At 54.2% G+C, this 22,983-nt stretch overlaps 1 protein-coding gene across 5 annotated transcripts in view; it reads right to left on the minus strand.

Annotated features, from left to right (window-relative positions):
* The window catches only part of PHYHD1 (phytanoyl-CoA dioxygenase domain containing 1), a 151,431-nt gene extending 138,511 nt beyond the window's left edge, over nucleotides 1-12,920 (minus strand). For 3 of the 5 annotated variants that reach the window (XM_085614035.1, XM_085614033.1, XM_085614030.1), the window contains exons 1-3: nucleotides 12,786-12,920; nucleotides 6,094-6,182; nucleotides 4,146-4,304 (exon numbers count right to left, since the gene is read on the minus strand). In XM_085614035.1, coding sequence (XP_085470161.1) covers nucleotides 4,146-4,304; nucleotides 6,094-6,135 — 201 coding nt within the window. In that variant the 5' untranslated portion in view covers nucleotides 6,136-6,182; nucleotides 12,786-12,920. The other 2 variants (XM_085614032.1, XM_085614031.1) reach the window with 2 other exon arrangements.
* Between the last annotated feature and the right edge of the window lie 10,063 nt (nucleotides 12,921-22,983).

The raw sequence follows: 22,983 nt of genomic DNA on the forward strand, positions 1-22,983 counted from the left end.
GGACTGGATCAGGAATCTAGGAAGCACTGCAGGCAGGCCTAGTTCAGGAACAAGGAATAGCTACAGCTCTGCAACCCAAGCAGCAGTGGCAGGCAGTGCTAGTTCTGGAAACAGGACAGAGTTACCGCTCAGGAAGCAAGGGGTCAAGAGAGCACTGCAAACCAGGAATATCTGCAGCTCAGGAACAAGGAATGCCTAAAGCCCAGGAAATCAGGAAACAAGGCAGCACTGCAGGCAGTGCCAATTCAGGCAGAAGGAATGGCTAAAGCCCAGGAAATCAGGAAACAAGGCAGCACTGCAGGCAGTGCCAATTCAGGCAGAAGGAATGGCTATAGCTCAGGAAATCAGGAAACAAGGCAGCACTGCAGGCAGTGCCCATTCAGGCAGAAGGAATGGCTAAAGCTCAGGAAATCAGGAAACAAGGCAGCACTGCAGGCAGTGCCAATTCAGGCAGAAGGAATGGCTAAAGCTCAGGAAATCAGGAAACAAGGCAGCACTGCAGGCAGTGCCAATTCAGGCAGAAGGAATGGCTATAGCTCAGGAAATCAGGAAACAAGGCAGCACTGCAGGCAGTGCCAATTCAGGCAGAAGGAATGGCTAAAGCTCAGGAAATCAGGAAACAAGGCAGCACTGCAGGCAGTGCCCATTCAGGCAGAAGGAATGGCTATAGCTAGGAAATCAGGAAACAAGGCAGCACTGCAGGCAGTGCCAATTCAGGCAGAAGGAATGGCTATAGCTCAGGAAATCAGGAAACAAGGCAGCACTGCAGGCAGTGCCCATTCAGGCAGAAGGAATGGCTAAAGCTCAGGAAATCAGGAAACAAGGCAGCACTGCAGGCAGTGCCAATTCAGGCAGAAGGAATGGCTAAAGCTCAGGAAATCAGGAAACAAGGCAGCACTGCAGGCAGTGCCAATTCAGGCAGAAGGAATTGCTATAGCTCAGGAAATCAGGAAACAAGGCAGCACTGCAGGCAGTGCCAATTCAGGCAGAAGGAATGGCTAAAGCTCAGGAAATCAGGAAACAAGGCAGCACTGCAGGCAGTGCCCATTCAGGCAGAAGGAATGGCTATAGCTAGGAAATCAGGAAACAAGGCAGCACTGCAGGCAGTGCCAATTCAGGCAGAAGGAATGGCTATAGCTCAGGAAATCAGGAAACAAGGCAGCACTGCAGGCAGTGCCAATTCAGGCAGAAGGAATGGCTATAGCTCAGGAAATCAGGAAACAAGGCAGCACTGCAGGCAGTGCCAATTCAGGCAGAAGGAATGGCTATAGCTAGGAAATCAGGAAACAAGGCAGCACTGCAGGCAGTGCCAATTCAGGCAGAAGGAATGGCTATAGCTAGGAAATCAGGAAACAAGGCAGCACTGCAGGCAGTGCCAATTCAGGCAGAAGGAATGGCTAAAGCTCAGGAAATCAGGAAACAAGGCAGCACTGCAGGCAGTGCCAATTCAGGCAGAAGGAATGGCTAAAGCTCAGGAAATCAGGAAACAAGGCAGCACTGCAGGCAGTGCCAATTCAGGCAGAAGGAATGGCTATAGCTCAGGAAATCAGGAAACAAGGCAGCACTGCAGGCAGTGCCAATTCAGGCAGAAGGAATGGCTAAAGCTCAGGAAATCAGGAAACAAGGCAGCACTGCAGGCAGTGCCCATTCAGGCAGAAGGAATGGCTATAGCTAGGAAATCAGGAAACAAGGCAGCACTGCAGGCAGTGCCAATTCAGGCAGAAGGAATGGCTATAGCTCAGGAAATCAGGAAACAAGGCAGCACTGCAGGCAGTGCCCATTCAGGCAGAAGGAATGGCTAAAGCTCAGGAAATCAGGAAACAAGGCAGCACTGCAGGCAGTGCCAATTCAGGCAGAAGGAATGGCTAAAGCTCAGGAAATCAGGAAACAAGGCAGCACTGCAGGCAGTGCCAATTCAGGCAGAAGGAATTGCTATAGCTCAGGAAATCAGGAAACAAGGCAGCACTGCAGGCAGTGCCAATTCAGGCAGAAGGAATGGCTAAAGCTCAGGAAATCAGGAAACAAGGCAGCACTGCAGGCAGTGCCCATTCAGGCAGAAGGAATGGCTATAGCTAGGAAATCAGGAAACAAGGCAGCACTGCAGGCAGTGCCAATTCAGGCAGAAGGAATGGCTATAGCTCAGGAAATCAGGAAACAAGGCAGCACTGCAGGCAGTGCCAATTCAGGCAGAAGGAATGGCTATAGCTCAGGAAATCAGGAAACAAGGCAGCACTGCAGGCAGTGCCAATTCAGGCAGAAGGAATGGCTATAGCTAGGAAATCAGGAAACAAGGCAGCACTGCAGGCAGTGCCAATTCAGGCAGAAGGAATGGCTATAGCTAGGAAATCAGGAAACAAGGCAGCACTGCAGGCAGTGCCAATTCAGGCAGAAGGAATGGCTATAGCTCAGGAAATCAGGAAACAAGGCAGCACTGCAGGCAGTGCCCATTCAGGCAGAAGGAATGGCTAAAGCTCAGGAAATCAGGAAACAAGGCAGCACTGCAGGCAGTGCCAATTCAGGCAGAAGGAATGGCTATAGCTCAGGAAATCAGGAAACAAGGCAGCACTGCAGGCAGTGCCAATTCAGGCAGAAGGAATGGCTATAGCTCAGGAAATCAGGAAACAAGGCAGCACTGCAGGCAGTGCCCATTCAGGCAGAAGGAATGGCTAAAGCTCAGGAAATCAGGAAACAAGGCAGCACTGCAGGCAGTGCCAATTCAGGCAGAAGGAATGGCTAAAGCTCAGGAAATCAGGAAACAAGGCAGCACTGCAGGCAGTGCCAATTCAGGCAGAAGGAATGGCTAAAGCTCAGGAAATCAGGAAACAAGGCAGCACTGCAGGCAGTGCCCATTCAGGCAGAAGGAATGGCTATAGCTAGGAAATCAGGAAACAAGGCAGCACTGCAGGCAGTGCCAATTCAGGCAGAAGGAATGGCTATAGCTCAGGAAATCAGGAAACAAGGCAGCACTGCAGGCAGTGCCAATTCAGGCAGAAGGAATGGCTATAGCTAGGAAATCAGGAAACAAGGCAGCACTGCAGGCAGTGCCAATTCAGGCAGAAGGAATGGCTATAGCTCAGGAAATCAGGAAACAAGGCAGCACTGCAGGCAGTGCCAATTCAGGCAGAAGGAATGGCTAAAGCTCAGGAAATCAGGAAACAAGGCAGCACTGCAGGCAGTGCCAATTCAGGCAGAAGGAATGGCTATAGCTCAGGAAATCAGGAAACAAGGTAGCACTGCAGGCAGAAGGAATGGCTATAGCTCAGGAACCAAGGAACAAGCATTAATTATAGCTCAGGAATCAAGTATATCAAAAGCTCAGGAAACAAGGACCAGAACACAGCTGCAAAGATCAACCTTAGCCTGAAGGGATCTGGGGCTTAAAAGAGCTCACAGTAATGACATGCGTCAGGTGTGAGCAGGCTAGCAGCAGCCAGCCACAGGTGAGCTGAATTCCTCCACCCATCCTTGGCCAGCAGGGGTGGAGTCGAAGCAGTGAGCAGGGATTTATAGGTAATGGAGTTTCCCGCATGTGTAGACTGGCTTCCACAAAACCCGGCATGGACTCCGGAATGGATGGCAATTTTAAAGTAGAGCCCAAATGACTGGAAGTCACGATATGTATGAAAGGGAGGGTTTGGAAGCTTATTAGAACATTGGAAAGTCCCACAATTCGTTCCCCTGGCAGGGAGCAGACAGTGACAATGAGTCAACAGTCCCCGCCACCAACCCTCTGAGAGCGAGCAATGTTTGTACGCCCATCCCAGAGATTTACACCAGTACCACCACGGCTGCACCCAAAAAGTACCCGTCCATACTACTGCTAGTGAACACAGAAAGAGTCAACAGTCCCCATCAGCCTGACTGTAGCACGCCTGCGACCAGCAGTCCCTGGGACCCAAGCTCTACCATCATACGACAACTCGATTTCTGCACTAATAGCACATACAGCAGTTTACACAGTGAAGCTGCAACTACACCCTTACCTGCATCTGTCACCAGCACGGAAAGCGCGGGAAGGAAAGCGAAGAGACATTTGCAGTGATAGAGATCACACGTGTCTCACCAACCACCCATCCCCTTTGTGGTACCTTGTACCTCCCTCTGCCCCACAGTGTGGCCCCTGCATCACTAGCAAAGGCCCCTACCTGCCCCTGCAGCTGCTCCTCTTCCTGGGTGGAGAACTCTGTCCGGCAGTGCAGGGGCACGTCCATCTGGGCCACAATGCCCCTCATGGAGTCCATCATGGCGTCACACTGCTCCGGTGAGAATACCCCTTCCAGCACCAAGAAGCCATCCTCCTGGAACTACAAGAGGAGCAACAGTGCAATGTGAGCAACAGCATCCACTGAGTCCTAAAGGAAGCAAGTCTGCAGTAAGAGAGTAACAGCAAGGGGCGGCGACGACCTGCACCCTCACACATGCTGCCAGCTCACACCTACAGCCTAACACATGCTGCCAGATCACACCTAGAGCCTAACACATGCTACCAGCTCACACGTACAGTCTCACACAAGCTGTCTGATCACACCTACAGCCACAGCACTACTGCCATCTCACACCTACAGCCTCACACAAGCTATCTGATCACACCTACAGCCTCACACATGCTGCCAGATCACACCTACAGCCTAACACATGCTGCCAGCTCACACGTACAGTCTCACACAAGCTGTCTGATCACACCTACAGCCACAGCACTACTGCCATCTCACACCTACAGCCTCACACAAGCTATCTGATCACACCTACAGCCTAACACATGCTGCCAGCTCACACCAGCTATCTGATCACACCTACAGCCTCACACATGCTGCTAGATCACACCTACATCTTCACACATGCTGCACTATCACACCTACAGCCCCAGCACTGCTGCCAGTTCACACCTACAGCCCCAGCACTGCTGCCAGATCACACCTACAGCCCCAGCAATGCTGCCAGCTCACACCTACAGCCTCACACATGCTGCCAGATCACACCTACAGCCTAACACAAGCTACCAACTCACACATAGTCTCACACAAGCTATCTGATCACACCTACAGCCACAGCACTACTGCCAGATCACACCTACAGCCTCACACAAGCTATCTGATAACACCTACAGCCTAACACATGCTGCCAGATCACACCTACATCTTCACACATGCTGCACTATCACACCTACAGCCCCAGCACTGCTGCCAGTTCACACCTACAGCCCCAGCACTGCTGCCAGTTCACACCTACAGCCCCAGCACTGCTGCCAGTTCACACCTACAGCCACAGCACTCTTGCCAGATCACACCTACAGCCTCTCACAAGCTATCTGATCACACCTACAGCCTAACACATGCTGCCAGCTCACACCTACAGCCCCAGCACTGCTGCCAGATCACACCTACAGCCTCACACATGCTGCCAGCTCACACCTACAGCCCCACGCATGCTGCCAGATCACACCTACAGCCCCAGCAATGCTGTCAGCTCACACCTACAGCCTCACACATGCTGCCAGCTCACACCTACAGCCTCACACATGCTGCCAGCTCACACCTACAGCCCCACACATGCTGCCAGCTCACACCTACAGCCACAGCATTGCTGCCAGTTCACACCTACAGGCACAGCACTCTTGCCAGATCACACCTACAGCCCCACGCATGCTGCCAGATCACACCTACAGCCCCAGCAATGCTGTCAGCTCACACCTACAGCCTCACACATGCTGCCAGCTCACACCTACAGCCTCACACATGCTGCCAGCTCACACCTACAGCCTCACACATGCTGCCAGCTCACACCTACAGCCTCACACATGCTGCCAGCTCACACCTACAGCCGCAGCACTCCTGAGAGCTCACACCTACATCTAAAGCACTCCTGCCACCTCACACCTACAGCCGCAGCCCTCCTGCCACCTCAGACCTACAGCCCCAGCACTCCTGCCAGCTCACACCTAAAGCCTCACGCATGCTGCCAGCTCACACCTACAGCCCCAGTATTGCTGCCAGCTCACACCTACAGCCTCAGAACTGCTGCAAGCTCACACCTACGCCGTCGGCCCCAGCACCCCCACCTCAGGCCAGGAACCCTAACATGTGCGCCTTTTACCTTCCTGGTCTGGTCCCCTGTGATTGGCGCTGTGTGTCGCATCTTGGAATCTCAGCTTCTCCTCCGACTCACGACGCTATCCTCACGTGCTGGGGACCCAAAGACAAGACATAGAGTCACACACTGAGATGGACAGGAGGGGTCTGGGGAAGGGACAGGAGGGGTCCGGGGAAGGGAAAGGAGGGGTCCGGGGAAGGGACAGGAGGGGTCCGGGGAAGGGACAGGAGGGGTCCGGGGAAGGGACAGGAGGGTCTGGGGAAGGGACAGGAAGAGTCTGGGGAAGGGACAGGAAGAGTCTGGGGAAGGGACAGGAAGAGTCTGGGGAAGGGACAGGAAGAGTCTGGGGAAGGGACAGGAAGGGCCTGGGGAAGGGACAGGAAGGGCCTGGGGAAGGGACAGGAAGGGCCTGGGGAAGGGACAGGAAGGGTCTGGGGAAGGGACAGGAAGGGTCTGGGGAAGGGACAGGAAGGGTCTGGGGAAGGGACAGGAAGGGTCTGGGGAAGGGACAGGAAGGGCCTGGGGAAGGGACAGGAAGGGCCTGGGGAAGGGACAGCAAGGGCCTGGGGAAGGGACAGCAAGGGCCTGGGGAAGGAACAGCAAGGGCCTGGGGAAGGGACAGGAAGGGTCTGGGGAAGGGACAGGAAGGGTCTGGGGAAGGGACAGGAGGGGTCTGGGGAAGGGACAGGAGGGTCTGGGGAAGGGACAGAAGGGTCTGGGGAAGGGACAGGAAGAGTCTGGGGAAGGGACAGGAAGAGTCTGGGGAAGGGACAGGAAGAGTCTGGGGAAGGGACAGGAAGGGCCTGGGGAAGGGACAGGAAGGGCCTGGGGAAGGGACAGGAAGGGCCTGGGGAAGGGACAGGAAGGGCCTGGGGAAGGGACAGGAAGGGTCTGGGGAAGGGACAGGAAGGGTCTGGGGAAGGGACAGGAAGGGCCTGGGGAAGGGACAGCAAGGGCCTGGGGAAGGGACAGGAAGGGCCTGGGGAAGGGACAGGAAGGGCCTGGGGAAGGGACAGGAAGGGTCTGGGGAAGGGACAGGAAGGGTCTGGGGAAGGGACAGGAAGGGTCTGGGGAAGGGACAGGAAGGGTCTGGGGAAGGGACAGGAAGGGTCTGGGGAAGGGACAGGAAGGGTCTGGGGAAGGGACAGGAAGGGTCTGGGGAAGGGACAGGAAGGGTCTGGGGAAGGGACAGGAGGGGTTTGTAGAAGGGACAGGAAGGGTCTGGGGAAGGGACAGGAAGGGTCTGGGAAAAGGACAGGAAGGGTCTGGGGAAGGAACTGTGGGGGTCTGGGGGAAGGGACAGGAAGGGTCTGGGGAAGGGACAGGAAGGTCTGGGGAAGGGACAGGAAGGGTCTGGGAAAAGGACAGGAAGGGTCTGGGGAAGGGGAAGGAACAGTGGGGGTCTGGGGAAGGGACAGAAGGGTCTGGGGAAGGGACAGGAAGGTCTGGGGAAGGGACAGGAAGGGTCTGGGGAAGGGACAGGAAGGGTCTGGGGGAAGGGACAGGAAGGGTCTGGGGGAAGGGACAGGAAGGGTCGGGGGAAGGGACAGGAAGGGTCTGGGGAAGGGACAGGAAGGGTCTGGGGAAGGGACAGGAAGGGTCTGGGAAAAGGACAGGAAGGGTCTGGGAAAAGGACAGGAAGGGTCTGGGGAAGGAACAGTGGGGGTCTGGGGGAAGGGACAGGAAGGGTCTTGGGAAGGGACAGGAAGGGTCTGGGGAAGGGACAGGAAGGGTCTGGGGAAGGGACAGGAAGGGTCTGGGAAGGGACAGAAAGGGTCTGGGAAAAGGACAGGAAGGGTCTGGGGAAGGAACAGTGGACGTCTGGGGGAAGGGACAGGAAGGGTCTGGGGGAAGGGACAGGAGGGGTTTGTAGAAGGGACAGGAGGGGTTTGTGGAAGGGGCAAGGGAGGGCAGGCCCACGGAAGTGGCAGGAGAGCTGAAGGTAGAAGAGAGGCTTAGATGGTGGTCAGTAGAGACTCACAGATGGGAGAGGGCAACGGAAGCCCTGGGTAGGCAGAAGGGTAGGCGGGGGTGGAACAGACATGGGGCGGGAGGGGCCTAAGACAGGTGTAGGGGCGGGAGGGGCCGAAGACAGGTGTAGGGGAGGGAGGGACCTAAGAGAGGTGTAGGGGCGGGAGGGGCCTAAGACAGGTGTAAGGGCGGGAGGGGCCTAAGACAGGTGTAGGGGCAGGAGGGGCCTAAGACAGGTGTAGGGGCAGGAGGGGCCTAAGACAGGTGTAGAGACAGGAGGGGCTTGAGAGGTGTAGGGGCGGGAGGGGCCTAAGAGAGGTGTAGGGGCGGGAGGGGCCTAAGAGAGGTGTAGGGGCAGGAGGGGCCTAAGACAGGTGTAGGGGCAGGAGGGGCCTAAGACAGGTGTAGGGGCGGGAGGGACCTAAGACAGGTGTAGGGGCAGCAGGGGCCTAAGAGAGGGGTAGGAGGGGCCTAAGACAGGTGTAGGGGCAGGAGGGGCCTAAGACAGGTGTAGGGGCGGGAGGTGCCTAAGACAGGTGTAGGGGCAGCAGGGGCTTAAGACAGGTGTAGGGGCAGCAGGGGCCTAAGAGAGGTGTAGGGGCAGCAGGGGCCTAAGAGAGGTGTAGGGATAGGAGGGGCCTAAGAGAGGTGTAGGGGCGGGAGGGGCCGAAGACAGGTGTAGGGGCAGGAGGGCCCTAAGAGAGGTGTAGGGGCAGGAGGGGCCTATAGGTGAGGCGTAGAGGTAGGAGGGGCCTAAGACAGGTGTAGAGACAGGAGGGGCTTGAGAGGTGTAGGGGCGGAGGGGCTTGAGAGGTGTAGGGGCGGGAGGGGCCTAAGACAGGTGTAGGGGCGGGAGGGACCTAAGACAGGTGTAGGGGCGGGAGGGGCCTAAGACAGGTGTAGGGGCGGGAGGTGCCTAAGACAGGTGTAGGGGCAGCAGGGGCTTAAGACAGGTGTAGGGGCAGCAGGGGCCTAAGAGAGGTGATGGGGCAGCAGGGGCCTAAGAGAGGTGTAGGGATAGGAGGGACCTAAGACAGGTGTAGGGGCAGCAGGGGCTTAAGACAGGTGTAGGGGCAGCAGGGGCCTAAGAGAGGGGTAGGGGCAGGAAGGGCCTAAGACAGGTGTAGGGGCAGGAGGGGCCTAAGACAGGTGTAGAGACAGGAGGGGCTTGAGAGGTGTAGGGGCGGGAGGGGCCTAAGACAGGTGTAGGGGCAGGAGGGGCCTAAGACAGGTGTAGGGGCAGGAGGGGCTTAAGACAGGTGTAGGGGCAGCAGGGGCCTAAGAGAGGGGTAGGAGGGGCCTAAGAGGGGTGTAGGGATAGGAGGGGCCTAAGAGAGGTGTAGGGGCGGGAGGGGCCGAAGACAGGTGTAGGGGCAGGAGGGCCCTAAGAGAGGTGTAGGGGCAGGAGGGGCCTATAGGTGAGGCGTAGAGGCAGGAGGGGCCTAAGACAGGTGTAGGGGCGGGAGGGACCTAAGACAGGTGTAGGGGCAGCAGGGGCCTAAGAGAGGGGTAGGAGGGGCCTAAGACAGGTGTAGGGGCAGGAGGGGCCTAAGACAGGTGTAGGGGCGGGAGGGACCTAAGACAGGTGTAGGGGCAGGAGGGGCCTAAGAGAGGTGTAGGGGCGGGAGGGGCCGAAGACAGGTGTAGGGGCAGGAGGGCCCTAAGAGAGGTGTAGGGGCAGGAGGGGCCTATAGGTGAGGCGTAGAGGCAGGAGGGGCCTAAGACAGGTGTAGGGGCAGCAGGGGCTTAAGACAGGTGTAGGGGCAGCAGGGGCCTAAGAGAGGTGTAGGGGCAGCAGGGGCCTAAGAGAGGTGTAGGGGCAGCAGGGGCCTAAGAGAGGTGTAGGGATAGGAGGGGCCTAAGAGAGGTGTAGGGGCAGGAGGGGCCTAAGACAGGTGTAGGGGCGGGAGGGGCCTAAGACAGGTGTAGGGGCGGGAGGGGCCTAAGACAGGTGTAGGGGCAGCAGGGGCTTAAGACAGGTGTAGGGGCAGCAGGGGCTTAAGACAGGTGTAGGGGCAGCAGGGGCCTAAGAGAGGGGTAGGAGGGGCCTAAGAGAGGTGTAGGGTTAGGAGGGGCATAAGAGAGGTGTAGGGGCGGGAGGGGCCGAAGACAGGTGTAGGGGCAGGAGGGCCCTAAGAGAGGTGTAGGGGCAGGAGGGGCCTATAGGTGAGGCGTAGAGGGTAGAGGTAGGAGGGGCCTAAGACAGGTGTAGAGACAGGAGGGGCTTGAGAGGTGTAGGGGCGGAGGGGCTTGAGAGGTGTAGGAGCGGGAGGGGCCTAAGAGAGGTGATGGGGCAGGAGGGACATAAGAGAGGTGTAGGGGCAGGAGGGACCTAAGAGAGGTGTAGGGGCAGAAAGGGCCTTAGAGAGGTGTAGGGGCAGGAGGGACCTAAGAGAAGGGTATGGGCAGCAGAGGCCTATAGGAGAGGTGTAGGGGCAGGAGGGAGAGGTGTAGGGGCAGGAGGGACCTAAGAGAAGGGTACGGGCAGGAGGGGTCTAAGAGAGGTGTAGGGGCAGGAGGGGCCTATAGGAGAGGTGTAGGGGCAGGAGGGAGAGGTGTAGGGGCAGGAGGGGCCTAAGAGAAGGGTACGGGCAGGAGGGGTCTAAGAGAGGTGTAGGGGCAGGAGGGACCTATATGAGAGGTGTAGGGGCAGGAGGGAGAGGTGTAGGGGCAGGAGGGACCTAAGAGAAGGGTATGGGCAGGAGGGGTCTAAGAGAGGTGTAGGGGCAGGAGGGGTCTAAGAGTGGTGTTGGGGCAGGAGGGCCCTAAGAGAGGTGTAGGGGTAGGAGGGCCCTAAGAGAGGTGTAGGGGCAGGAGGGGCCTATAGGAGAGGTGTTGGGGCAGGAGGGACCTAAGAGAGGTGTAGGGGCAGGAGGGACCTAAGAGAAGGGTATGGGCAGGAGGGGTCTAAGAGAGGTGTAGGGGCAGGAGGGGCCTATAGGAGAGGTGAAGGGGCAGGAGGGACCTAAGAGAGGTGATGGGGTAGAAAGGGCCTTAGAGAGGTGTAGGGGGGCCTAAAAGTGAGGTGTGGGGGCAAGAGGGGCCTATAGTTGAGGTGTGTGGGAGGGACCCAAGAGAATGGTACGGGCAGGAGGGTCTATAGGAGAGGTGTAGGGGAAGGAGGGGCCTAAAGGAGGTGTAGGAGGGTTGTCGGGGCAGGAGGTGGGGCCTAGGAGGGGTGCAGGGGGCGGAGGGGCTTATAGGAGAGGTGTGGAGTCATGAGGAGCCTAGTAAAGCTGCAGGGGGGGCCTAGGAGGGGTGCAGGGGCAGGAGGAGGTGGGGTCTAGGAGGGGTGCAGAAGGGGCCTCTGATGGGGCATGGGCCTAGTACGTAATGGGGTGTGGAGAGATCAAACCCCCAAGAAACAGGCAGGCCTGTAACAACTCAGGAGCACAGGAGGCTGAGGGACAGGACAGTAGGATATGTCGCCAGCACCGAGGCCTTGAAAGGGAAGGGCAGAGGGTAGGAAACAGCACAGAGAGGCCGCAGCCCTGCTCAGCGCCTGTAGCACGGAGGGGAGGGTAGAGAGACAAAGGGACAGTACAGAGGCCGCAGCCATGCTCAGCGCTTACAGCACCGAGGCCTTGAAACGGAGAGGAGGGTAGAGACAGAGGGACAGCACAGAGAGGCCGCAGCCCTGCTCAGCTCCTGCAGCACCGAGGCCTTGAAAGGGAAGGGCAGAGAGACAGAGGAGAGGTAACAGCACAGAGAGGCCGCAGCCCTGCTCAGCTCCTGTAGCACGGAAGGGAGGGTGGAGAGACAGAGAGGACAGTACAGAGAGGCCGCAGCCATGCTCAGCGCTTACAGCACCGAGGCCTTGAAACGGAGTGGAGGATATACACAGAGGGACAGTACAGAGAGGACGCTGCCCGGCTCAGCACCGACGCCTTGAAAGGGAAGGGCAGAGAGACAGAGGAGAGGAAACAGCACTGAGAGGCCGCAGCCCTGCTCAGCGCCTGCAGCACCGAGGCCTTGAAACGGAGGGGAGGATAGAGACGGAGGGACAGTGCAGCGAAGACGCTGCCCTGCTCAGCACCGACGCCTTGAAAGGGAAGGGCAGAGAGACAGAGGAGAGGAAACAGCACAGAGAGGTCGCAGCCCTGCTCAGCGCCTGCAGCACCGAGGCCTTGAAACGGAGGGGAGGATAGAGACGGAGGGACAGTGCAGCGAGGACGCTGCCCTGCTCAGCACCGACGCCTTGAAAGGGAAGGGCAGAGAGACAGAGGAGAGGAAACAGCATAGAGGGGCCGCAGCCCTGCTCAGCTCCTGCAGCAGCGAGGCCTTGAAAAGGAAGGGCAGAAGTACAGCACAGAGAAGCCGCACCCTGCGCACCACCTACAGCTACAAGGCCTTGAAAAGGAAGGGAGGTTAGGAGACAGAGGGACAGTACAGAGAGGCCACAGCCCTGCTCACCACCTGCAGCACCGAGGCCTTGAAAGGAAAGGGAGGGTAGTAGGTAGAGGGGCAGTACAGAGAGGCCGCAGCCCTGCTCACCGTCTGCACTACCGAGGCCTTGAATTGAAAGGGAGGGCAGTACAGAGAGGCCGCAGCCCTGCTCACCGCCTGCAGCACCGAGGCCTTGAAAGGGTAGGGAGGGCAGAGCAACAGAGGGGAGGAAACAGCACAGAGAGGCCGTAGCCCTGCTCACCGCCGGCAGCGCCGAGGCCTTGAAAGGGAGGGTAGTAGGTAGAGGGGCAGTACAGAGAGGCCGCAGCCCTGCTCACCGTCTGCACTACCGAGGCCTTGAATGGAAAGGGCAGAGGGACAGTAGTAGCTCTGCTCAGCGCCTGCAGCACCGAGGCCGGGGGATTACAGCACCAGAGAGCCTTACGGCAGATTAGAGCCCCGCCCAGCGCCAGCCTGGCCGGGTTCGATAACGCCCACCCCCGGGGGCAGCTCCTCCAGGACCCGATAACGCCCACCCCCGGGGGCAGCTCCTCCAGGACCCGATAACGCCCACCCCCGGGGCAGCTCCTGCAGGACTTCTCCTCTTCACTCATTAACTTGTTCTCCTCAGTGTTTCACCGAGGGGGGCTGCCCTGGGGGAGGGGCGGTGTGTTCAGGGGGTGTCAGGGCAGTACAGAAGGTCTGGGCGCCGTCAGGCAACACTGATGGGTAGCGCACCACTGGCGGCCAGTACACACAGTACACCATACTGAGGGGGAGTACACAGCACTGGAGGGCAGTACACACAGTACACCATACTGAGGGGGAGTACACAGCACTGGCGGGCAGTACACACAGTGCACCATACTGAGGGGGAGTACACAGCACTGGCGGGCAGTACACACAGTACACCATACTGAGGGGGAGTACACAGCACTGGAGGGCAGCACACACAGTCTACCATACTGAGGGGGAGTACACAGCACTGGAGGGCAGCACACACAGTATACCATACTGAGGGGGAGTACACAGCACTGGAGGGCAGTACACACAGTATACCATACTGAGGGGGAGTACACAGCACTGGCGGGCAGTACACACAGTATACCATACTGAGGGGGAGTACACAGCACTGGCGGGCAGTACACACAGTATACCATACTGAGGGGGAGTACACAGCACTGGAGGGCAGCACACACAGTATACCATACTGAGGGGGAGTACACAGCACTGGAGGGCAGCACACACAGTATACCATACTGAGGGGGAGTACACAGCACTGGAGGGCAGTACACACAGTATACCATACTGAGGGGGAGTACACAGCACTGGCGGGCAGTACACACAGTATACCATACTGAGGGGGAGTACACAGCACTGGCGGGCAGCACACACAGTATACCATACTGAGGGGGAGTACACAGCACTGGCGGGCAGTACACACAGTATACCATACTGAGGGGGAGTACACAGCACTGGAGGGCAGTACACACAGTACACCATACTGAGGGGGAGTACACAGCACTGGAGGGCAGTACACACAGTATACCATACTGAGGGGGAGTACACAGCACTGGAGGGCAGCACACACAGTATACCATACTGAGGGGGAGTACACAGCACTGGAGGGCAGTACACACAGTATACCATACTGAGGGGGAGTACACAGCACTGGCGGGCAGTACACACAGTATACCATACTGAGGGGGAGTACACAGCACTGGAGGGCAGCACACACATTATACCATACTGAGGGGGAGTACACAGCACTGGAGGGCAGTACACACAGTATACCATACTGAGGGGGAGTACACAGCACTGGAGGGCAGTACACACAGTATACCATACTGAGGGGGAGTACACAGCACTGGAGGGCAGCACACACAGTATACCATACTGAGGGGGAGTACACAGCACTGGAGGGCAGTACACACAGTATACCATACTGAGGGGGAGTACACAGCACTGGAGGGCAGTACACACAGTATACCATACTAAGAGGGAGTACACAGCACTGGTGGGCAGTAGACACTATACACCTCACTGAGCAGTACACAGCACTGGTGGGCAGCACACATAGTCCTCCTTACTGAGAGGGAGTACACAGCACTGGTGGGCAGTACACGTTGTACACCTCACTGGCTTGTAGTGCACAGCACAGGTGGGCAGCACACACAGTATACCATACTGAGGGGGAGTACACAGCACTGGTGGGCAGCACACACAGTATACCATACTGATGGGCAGTACACAGCACTGGTGGGCAGTACACACAGTACACCATACTGATGGGTAGTACACAGCACTGGAGGGCAGTACACACAGTATACCATACTGAGAGGGAGTACACAGCACTGGTGGGCATACACGTTGTACACCTCACTGGCTTGTAGTGCACAGCACAGGTGGGTAGTACAGAGCTCTGGGAGATTGGGGAGGGGGGGGGGGGCTGCACACACAAGTCCAGGAGGTGTCCCTGGCTGGCTGAAGCGTATGGAGGACAAAGGTGAACTGACGAAAGCACTGGCTGGAAACCACCCCTCAGGCGACCAATCAGAGACGAGCTGCCCCACACTAAACCTCCCCCTCCTTCTCATGAATATTTATAAGGACGTTTATTGGGCGTTTAATAGCATTCAATTGTTTGCAAGCATCGTCTCGGAGCATCAACAGACGAACCTTTGAAGTTTGCATTCAAATTCACCCACACAGCGCCGAGAAGCCTCTGTCTCCTCTGCCTTGAAGCAGAGCTTCGGTCCACTGGGCAGGGCGGTCCTTGGGCATGGGTGACCTGGGCCTAGGCCCGGGGCGACAATATTCTGAGGGGCGCAGCAGGGAGCGGCCTGACTTAATGTCCTGCAAACAGCAGCCGTCCATCAAACTAGGTCTCAATCAGGTCCCGTTAAAGACTTTGTTATCGGCCCTTAATGTACCTCAGCGTTAGCACATCATCAACCCCCTGCCCTCCTTCCATCTTCCTCACACTTCCTGACGTCACACCCCAACGACCCCCCTCCCCCCACAACAAACACCACTGGTGATAAATGCTTTCTGTATAGAGTGGAGGCTCGATGGGTGCAGGTGGTTTGACCTCACGCATAAACCGTGAGGTCAAACCACCATCGGTGCAGTAGCCAACAGAACACTCACGCCTCTCCCTGACGTCATTGGAGGCTCTAGGAGGCACTGAGACCTGGTCTGTGGCAGACAGCACTGCAACCAATAGTTTATCAGGTACTTTGAGTGGACTCTGGGCCTGACTCTTGCTCCTGATTGGATGATATCCATTCCAATTCCCGGCGCCTCATTTGACGGTTTTCCTTCCTATTGCGCTCGTGCCATCTCGCGGGCATTTAGGGTTTACCAGGAGTTTTGATTGCATGAGATGTTGTAGTAAGGACTCCCTTAATACGTACATACATTGTTAAGTTAGCATAACCACGTCAGAAGTTAGAAAGCCATCTTGCTGCTTTTGCACACGACACTGCGTTCACATGTTATTGCTTAAACAAACTGCTGACTCGAGTTTTGCCTCACACGAGAGCAATCTGTTGTTACCATCCCGAGCTCTGCGAAGCGACCTTGGTCTGCACACGATGTGACAAACAGTCTGAGTTGTTAGACAATGCATGTTTTTCACTCTAGGTTGATCGACCCACTATTTAGTCATAACACACGAGCAGCTGCGAAATACCTGAAAGTTGGTGCTTTTAATATCACGGACATCATGTTTATTATTCAGACCGAAGACGAGCCTTCCTGCGAGAAGACTCCTGATGCTCCTGTGATGTGATTTCACTAAGCTGATCTTTGAGGTATGGGGTCCCCTATTCAAGCCTAAGAGACCTTCTGTTAGTCTAATAATAATATTAGCTTCTTAGTAAAGGGAAGGTGGTAGTATCCACTGTCATTATAACATGATCACCCCTTTTATATTCTATGGAATTGTAACTATGTTGATGGTTTTGATTTTAATCATTTGTCTGCTTTTATTAGCCAAAGTACTGCATATTAGGACACGTGGTCTATAAAAATAAACTCTTTTTATTTTCACCGTGTCTCTGTTGATTCTTGTTGTGGACTGATGTGAGAATAATATACGAACAGGTATTTCCGATTCCCACCATTCCTGAGTATGTACTGAGTCGCTTGTTCTGGGTTGTCTTTTCATTGGGACCGCCGAGCTAAATCTCGGATAACGAATGGGACACTTATGCTAGCCGGATACTGGGTTCTGGGTTCTGAGGTGAGTTTCTGGTACACCACAACTCACTGAGGTCCTGGGGTTCTACGCATAGTTCTGTGTATAAGCAGAATCCCTGCAACATGGCGCACCTAACGTTTGGTCTATGAGTTGAAACGCCTTAGTAGTGCTCGCGTTTGTCTACAACACCCTCATTCTTGTTTCCGGATAACAAGTCTGACGGAATTAAACCTACCTAGGTCTATTGATATAGGTTCCTTCAAGCTTGATCATTAAAAAGGTTATTGAACCCTTGTGCTACTGATAGTTTCGAGTGTGTGTTGTCCTAATGTCGGTGGAGATTGCGGCGCATAGCCGTGCGGCTCTGAAACGTCATTTGACGCAGTATGGGGTGCCGGACACTGGTATGAACGTCATCTTTGTAGTGGGAGCCGATGCGGCTCATCCCTATGAGTTGTTCTACTCTTGGGTGACGATTCCGGCGGTTGGGGATGATGACACCTTTCATTCTTACACTGCCGCTGCAGTGCCGGCGAACTATACGCCGTATAGGACACAGGAAATACCAATATCTGCTTGGCAGCACCATATTTGGTTTAATGGCGCCCTTCCCCATGTGGTTATACCGCCGAGAATGGGCCCTTTATCAATTGCAGGGGCCACTTGGCCGGTACTAGCCGGATTTACGCCTCATCCCCGTTACCTCACGGTGACGGTAGCTGAGTTGCGTGTACTACACACTGCCCTAATTACGGTATATAGGGCGTTAGTGCAGTACGTGTCGCGCAATATGCAGGCGGGGGCACCTGCTGTTGCGGGGCAGCCTACTGATCATCACGCGGTGGTCATTAGTCCTGTTATGGTTAATTCTGTTATGGGCAAGCGCCCCCAAAATAGGGATGTTTTCCCCTTTTGGCTTGCTGAAAAATTTGACCAAATAGAAGCGGTTTACCCGAATACTACTCCTGTGGAGAAACACAGGATCCTCACCATTAGTTTGCCTAAAGACTTGGTCCCCCACATAGATGATTGTGTAAATTGGGGCAAGGTCTTTGCAGCGACGTACGCGCGGTGCTTTGGCACTCCGTCTATGTTGCAGCTGCCCTCCGTTATCAAAAGAGTTCAAGAGAACCATGGTGCGGAGTCTGCGATAGAGTTAGGGATGCGGCTCCTCGGGCAATTTGACCTGGTGGCTACCATGATAATTGGTAACCTAAAGGGTGATGCTTTGCATGTCCAGGTTCGTAATGAACTAAAACGAGTTGCTGAGGAGGACAAACCGCAGGAATTTGCGAAAATAATCGCAGAGGCATATCGGGATTTGGGTCGTAGCTCTTTAGGAGTTAAGCCTGTAATAAAGAATCCCGATCTAAAACAGCAGGGTAAGGCAGAAACGTCTGGTAAGGACGAACGGCCCTTTTTTCCAAATCAAAAATGGCAGGTTAAACAACAGGGAAAGCAGCAGCAACAGAAACAGGGCTCTCGGCCTGCCTCTCCCGTACAGTCTAGTAGTGAACGCACTTATGATCTGCGCGATCGTGCTGCTATAAAGTCTCCTGATAGATTTCAGGTTTCTGAACAGCGCTCTCCTCGTTCTTCACAGGAAACATCAGCTACACAGTCCGGTGGCGGAGGCGGTGGCAAAGGTCGGGGTGCTCCACAACAGCGTGACCAGCCCGACAGACTGAGGGTAAAGGCAAGCAGGACGAATTTGCACGACAAAGACCCCCGTTTCAGAAGAAGAAAGTGGCGGCTCTGACGGCAAGGTATGCCTCAGATAGTGCGGACACAGCTTCGGAACCGGACATGGGCGCTGACGCTCCTGGACAGCGCAGCGGAAATTACCATAGTCCGTCAAGCTCTGCGTCCATTTCTGGCGGTGACAGCAACTGATATTTCGGTTACTGTTGAAACAGCTGACACCAGAGTGGCTCCCCCTGACAGACTTTATGAAATAGTCTTATTAATAGAGGGTGACATACAACGTACAATAAAAGGGATTTTTTGGGATAATCTGACCACCACCTATGATATCCTCCTAGCGGAGGCAGATTGGCCCCCAGCTTTCATTTTAGAGGCTCCTAGAGGGGAGGAAGTAATCCTCCCGTCCTTTGCGCACACAGTGCCTAAGGACCAAGCTGAAGTGTATGCTGGGGAGTGGGCGCTTGCGCTTGCGCCGGCGGTGTATCGTACTCAGGTGGGATGGGACAGATTGTCCCCCTGCCATGAGATTCCATTGCGGTCTATGCCCCAGCCTCAACCTCAATATCCTATGCGTCGTGAAGCGAGACCCCACGTCGCGGCAATCCTTGAACAATTAGAATATCAGGGTGTTATTGAAACTTGTGTGTCCCCTATGAATAACCCTTTATTCACTGTAACGAAGCCTGACGGCTCGTACCGTTTAGTTTTGGATTACCGGCACCTAAACTCCCATTGCCGGACCTGCGCGGTACAAAATACACATAGCTCGGCTTTGGTCGACAGTCTCGTGCGTAAAAGATTTAAAACGACACTTGACATTTCCAATGGCTTTTTTAGCCATAACCTGTCCACACTGAGTAGCCAGTGGACGGCGTTTACTTCGGGCGGCAAACAAAAACAGTTTACAAGATTAGCCATGGGTTACAAAAATAGCCCTGGCGTCTTTTCTGCTCGCGTGGTTTCTCTCTTAGAAAGGATAGACCCCGAAGCATACTCCTATGTTGACGATATCTATCTTACGGATGACGAGCTGATGCCGCATCTGTCTCGAGTCGACAATATTATCGTGAGTTTTGCTGACTATGGCTACAAATTCAATTTTGCGAAGTCACACATCGCAGAATATACGGTGTTGTTTTTGGGCTACGAGCTCAACAATGAAGGTAAGGGGCTAGCCCCCCACTTTCTGGAAAAGTGTGCACGCTTAAGTGCTCCTACGACACTGAAGAAATTACAATCTCTGCTGGGTTTTCTGAATTTCGGCCGTACGTACATTCCTGATTATGCCCAGCGTATCAAGCCGCTTTACGCCTTGGTACAGCCTTCGTTTTCGAAATCTAGCTGGCAGCTAGAACACTCTGCAATTTTACAGTCTTTACAGGCTGACCTTCTTGCTTCACAATACTTGCTGACACGTGATAACCGCACTAACCTGGTAATAAGAATAGTACCAGGCGCCGTGGGGTTCACGTATTTGACGTTTAATGAGGGCGACACAGTCCCCATTGCGTACAAATCCCACTTGTACACCTCTGCTGAATTACGTTTTTCCACGGTCGAAAAAGTTCTGACTGCTGTGCAGATGGCGATCCTCAAGGAACGCGCACTGTCGCATGGGAAACAGATTCTGGTTGTAACACCATATCCTGCTTTAGAGGCAGTGACTAAAGCAAGTGTACCAAATTCTAAAGCTTTGCATCCACGGTGGATACAATGGGCCACAACACTGACGTCGCCAGATGTCACTTACATCTTTGATGCCTCATTACAGACTCAAGAGTACTTGCAGTATGAATTCGTTCATCCGGCACCTCTGTCTTTGCGCCCGCTCGAAGAATACCATTGTGTCATATACACTGACGGGTCTGCGCAACCCGCTATTGGATCGAAGCACGCTTATTCAGCGGCTTGCGCAATTGTCGTAGGTACATTCGTAAATGGTGAATTCCAATCTGATGCAGTGCATACGCAGTCATTGGGTGATTGTACCGCGCAATTGGCGGAGCTTCGGGCTCTGGTGCTTGCACTGGAGTTTGCTGATCCCCGAGTCACTACTCTTATAGTGAGTGACTCCTTCTACTGTGTCCAGTCCTACAATGACAATTTACACTTCTGGTCTCAGAATGATTACCGCGACACTAAAGGTAGCACAATTAAGCATAAAACGCTTTGGGTTCGGGTGGCAGACTTTAAAGACCGTCTCCCTCTCGTGAGTGTTATTCACACTCTTGGTCACCAGCGGCTTGGTGTCCATGCTGTCGGCAACAGCTTAGCTGACGAGGCAGCGAAAACAGCAGTGGCTACATACTTAGTGGCAGCAGTTACAAGATCCAAAAGTAAGATTGATGATGACATCTTGGCAGCTATTGCTGCTACAGAGAAGGGAGGAGATTACCCGAAAGGTTTTCCCTCTCGGTATATTTATCATTTAAGTCCTGATAACGTCCCATTAGTGAGGATTAGCGACGTTGGTGATAGAATTATTCCCAACGCGGACTGCAGACCAGCACTGATCTTGGCTGCGCACGAGGGGTTGGCGTCAGCCCACGCCGGTGTGTCAGCTACAATATCTCTGCTACAACAACATTACTGGTGGTTTGGTTTATATAAACAAGCGCGCGCTTATGTTCTTGATTGTGACATTTGCCAACAGATTAAACCTTCTACTGTTGCGCGCCCACCACAGACACAGCTGTACATCTCTAATAAGCCATTTGGTTGTGTTTATTTAGATCACTGCGGTCCTTTTTCTTCTGATACTGCGTACAAGTACATCTTGGTTGCAGTGGATTCGTGCACACGTTTTCTATGGGTATGGCCACAAAGGAGTGCTGACTTGCGGACTGTCATCAGGGATTTGCGTGTCTTTGTGGGAACTTTTGCGTGTGGTACCTTCCATTCTGATCAGGGCCCTGCGTTCGCCTCTAAGGCTTACAAGGAGGCTATGAAAAATTTGGGGGTCCTTGTCAAATTTTCGTCTCCCTACCGACCTGAGGGTAATAGTGTGGTGGAGCGAATGAACCGTGACTTAAAGCAATCATTGACAGCACGTGTTTTAGGCACGGGCCGAAACTGGCTAGCCCATTTGTATAACGTCCAACGTGCACTAAATAATCTCCCTAGAAGGTCTCTGGGTGGGCGGACCCCGTACATGATGCTCTTCGGAATCAGAATGTTTGTTCCAGACCTTGATGGTCTAGACATTGCGGCGTCGACCTCACCCTTTGACGTAGATGATCACTGTGCTGTTTTGCAGACTCTACAAGAAGCCAGAGACTCTCTTTCGAAAGAACATTTGCCCTCCACATCTGAAGCTGAGGTTCAGATTCCGGTAGTCGGCTGGCTACCCCGAGTTGGAGATCTGGTCCGTGAGAAGGTGGAGAACAAGAAGGAGTTCGGCCCCTCTTATCGTGCACCAGTTCCAGTGCTTGGAGTGCAGGGTACAAGAACAGTCATTTTACCTCCACTTCCTGGTCGCAAAGAAAACAGGTACATCTCTATTGACAATGTCAAACTTCAGCGAGTGGCCGATACTTCTTAGTATGACTCCGGCAGTTTCATGCCAGACGATGCAAAGACATTCAATGTTGGTTCCTGCTTCTACCACCTTGTCTGATGTTGCCATCGAGATGCATTCAGTTACTGATCCCTTGCTGATACCACCGGCTGGTGGTTTGCCCGAAGAGACTGAGTATGCTTATCCTACACGTGGACCTTCGCCTGTTTTACAATCTACAGCACTTGGCCAGTCCCGTTTTTCCTTTGACACTAACTCTTTGCCCTCAACTCCCCCATCAAACATGGCTGTTTTTGTGAGCTGGTTTAAGAAACATTTTTTGATAGCCCCTTGGACATACATCTGGTTGATGCTTTTTGGTATTTTTTTGTTTATGTCCATTGGATTTGTTGTAGTTTTCTTCCGTTTGGTGGATGGCCATTATCTCAAAGAGAGATCGACAATTAGACTTATCAATGGAACTTTGGCCCCCCACTCTTCATCCCACATCATGAAAAGGGACCAGACTTTTGTGAATATTACTGCCTGGCCCGTCATGGATGGCATCGCATGGGATGCAGTTAAATTTCAAATTCATGGGCCTACAGAGGTCATTAATGTGCCTAATGTGTTTCGTGTTTCTATGGGTGATGTAGTTAAACAGAACATACGTTCTGATGATTGGGATGTACACGCCATTGAAGCACTGTTTTCAGATTTGAAATATTATGCCGCCTTTGATGCTGAGGATTTGTATGAAAATGCGGCTAATTATGCGGAACAGTATTGTTTTCACCATTATGGCAATCACTTCCTGCATAAATCGAATTCCTTTAGAAATTTTGTAAATTTTACCCAGTGGGAACATTGTCCCACCCCCTCGTTTGGCAGTTCACATACATTAGTTGATAAGTTTACTTATTTTACTGATTTCGGTGTTTCAGCCCCGGCATCCTTTTATTTTAAAGTTAAGCCTGAGTCTGCCTCAAAGGTTAGACTGACACACACCAAATTGCTATATTCTAAGTCCTTTATGGATGAGTTGTCAATCAAAGGTTATGATCTATGGAAGGCTACTATTGATCTTAAGTCGGTTTGGGGTTCCAAACCGTGGCAGGTTCAGGGAACTGAA

Source organism: Triturus cristatus, chromosome 1_2 (assembly GCF_964204655.1).
Source record: "Triturus cristatus chromosome 1_2, aTriCri1.1, whole genome shotgun sequence".
NCBI classification, from domain to species: domain Eukaryota; kingdom Metazoa; phylum Chordata; class Amphibia; order Caudata; family Salamandridae; genus Triturus; species Triturus cristatus.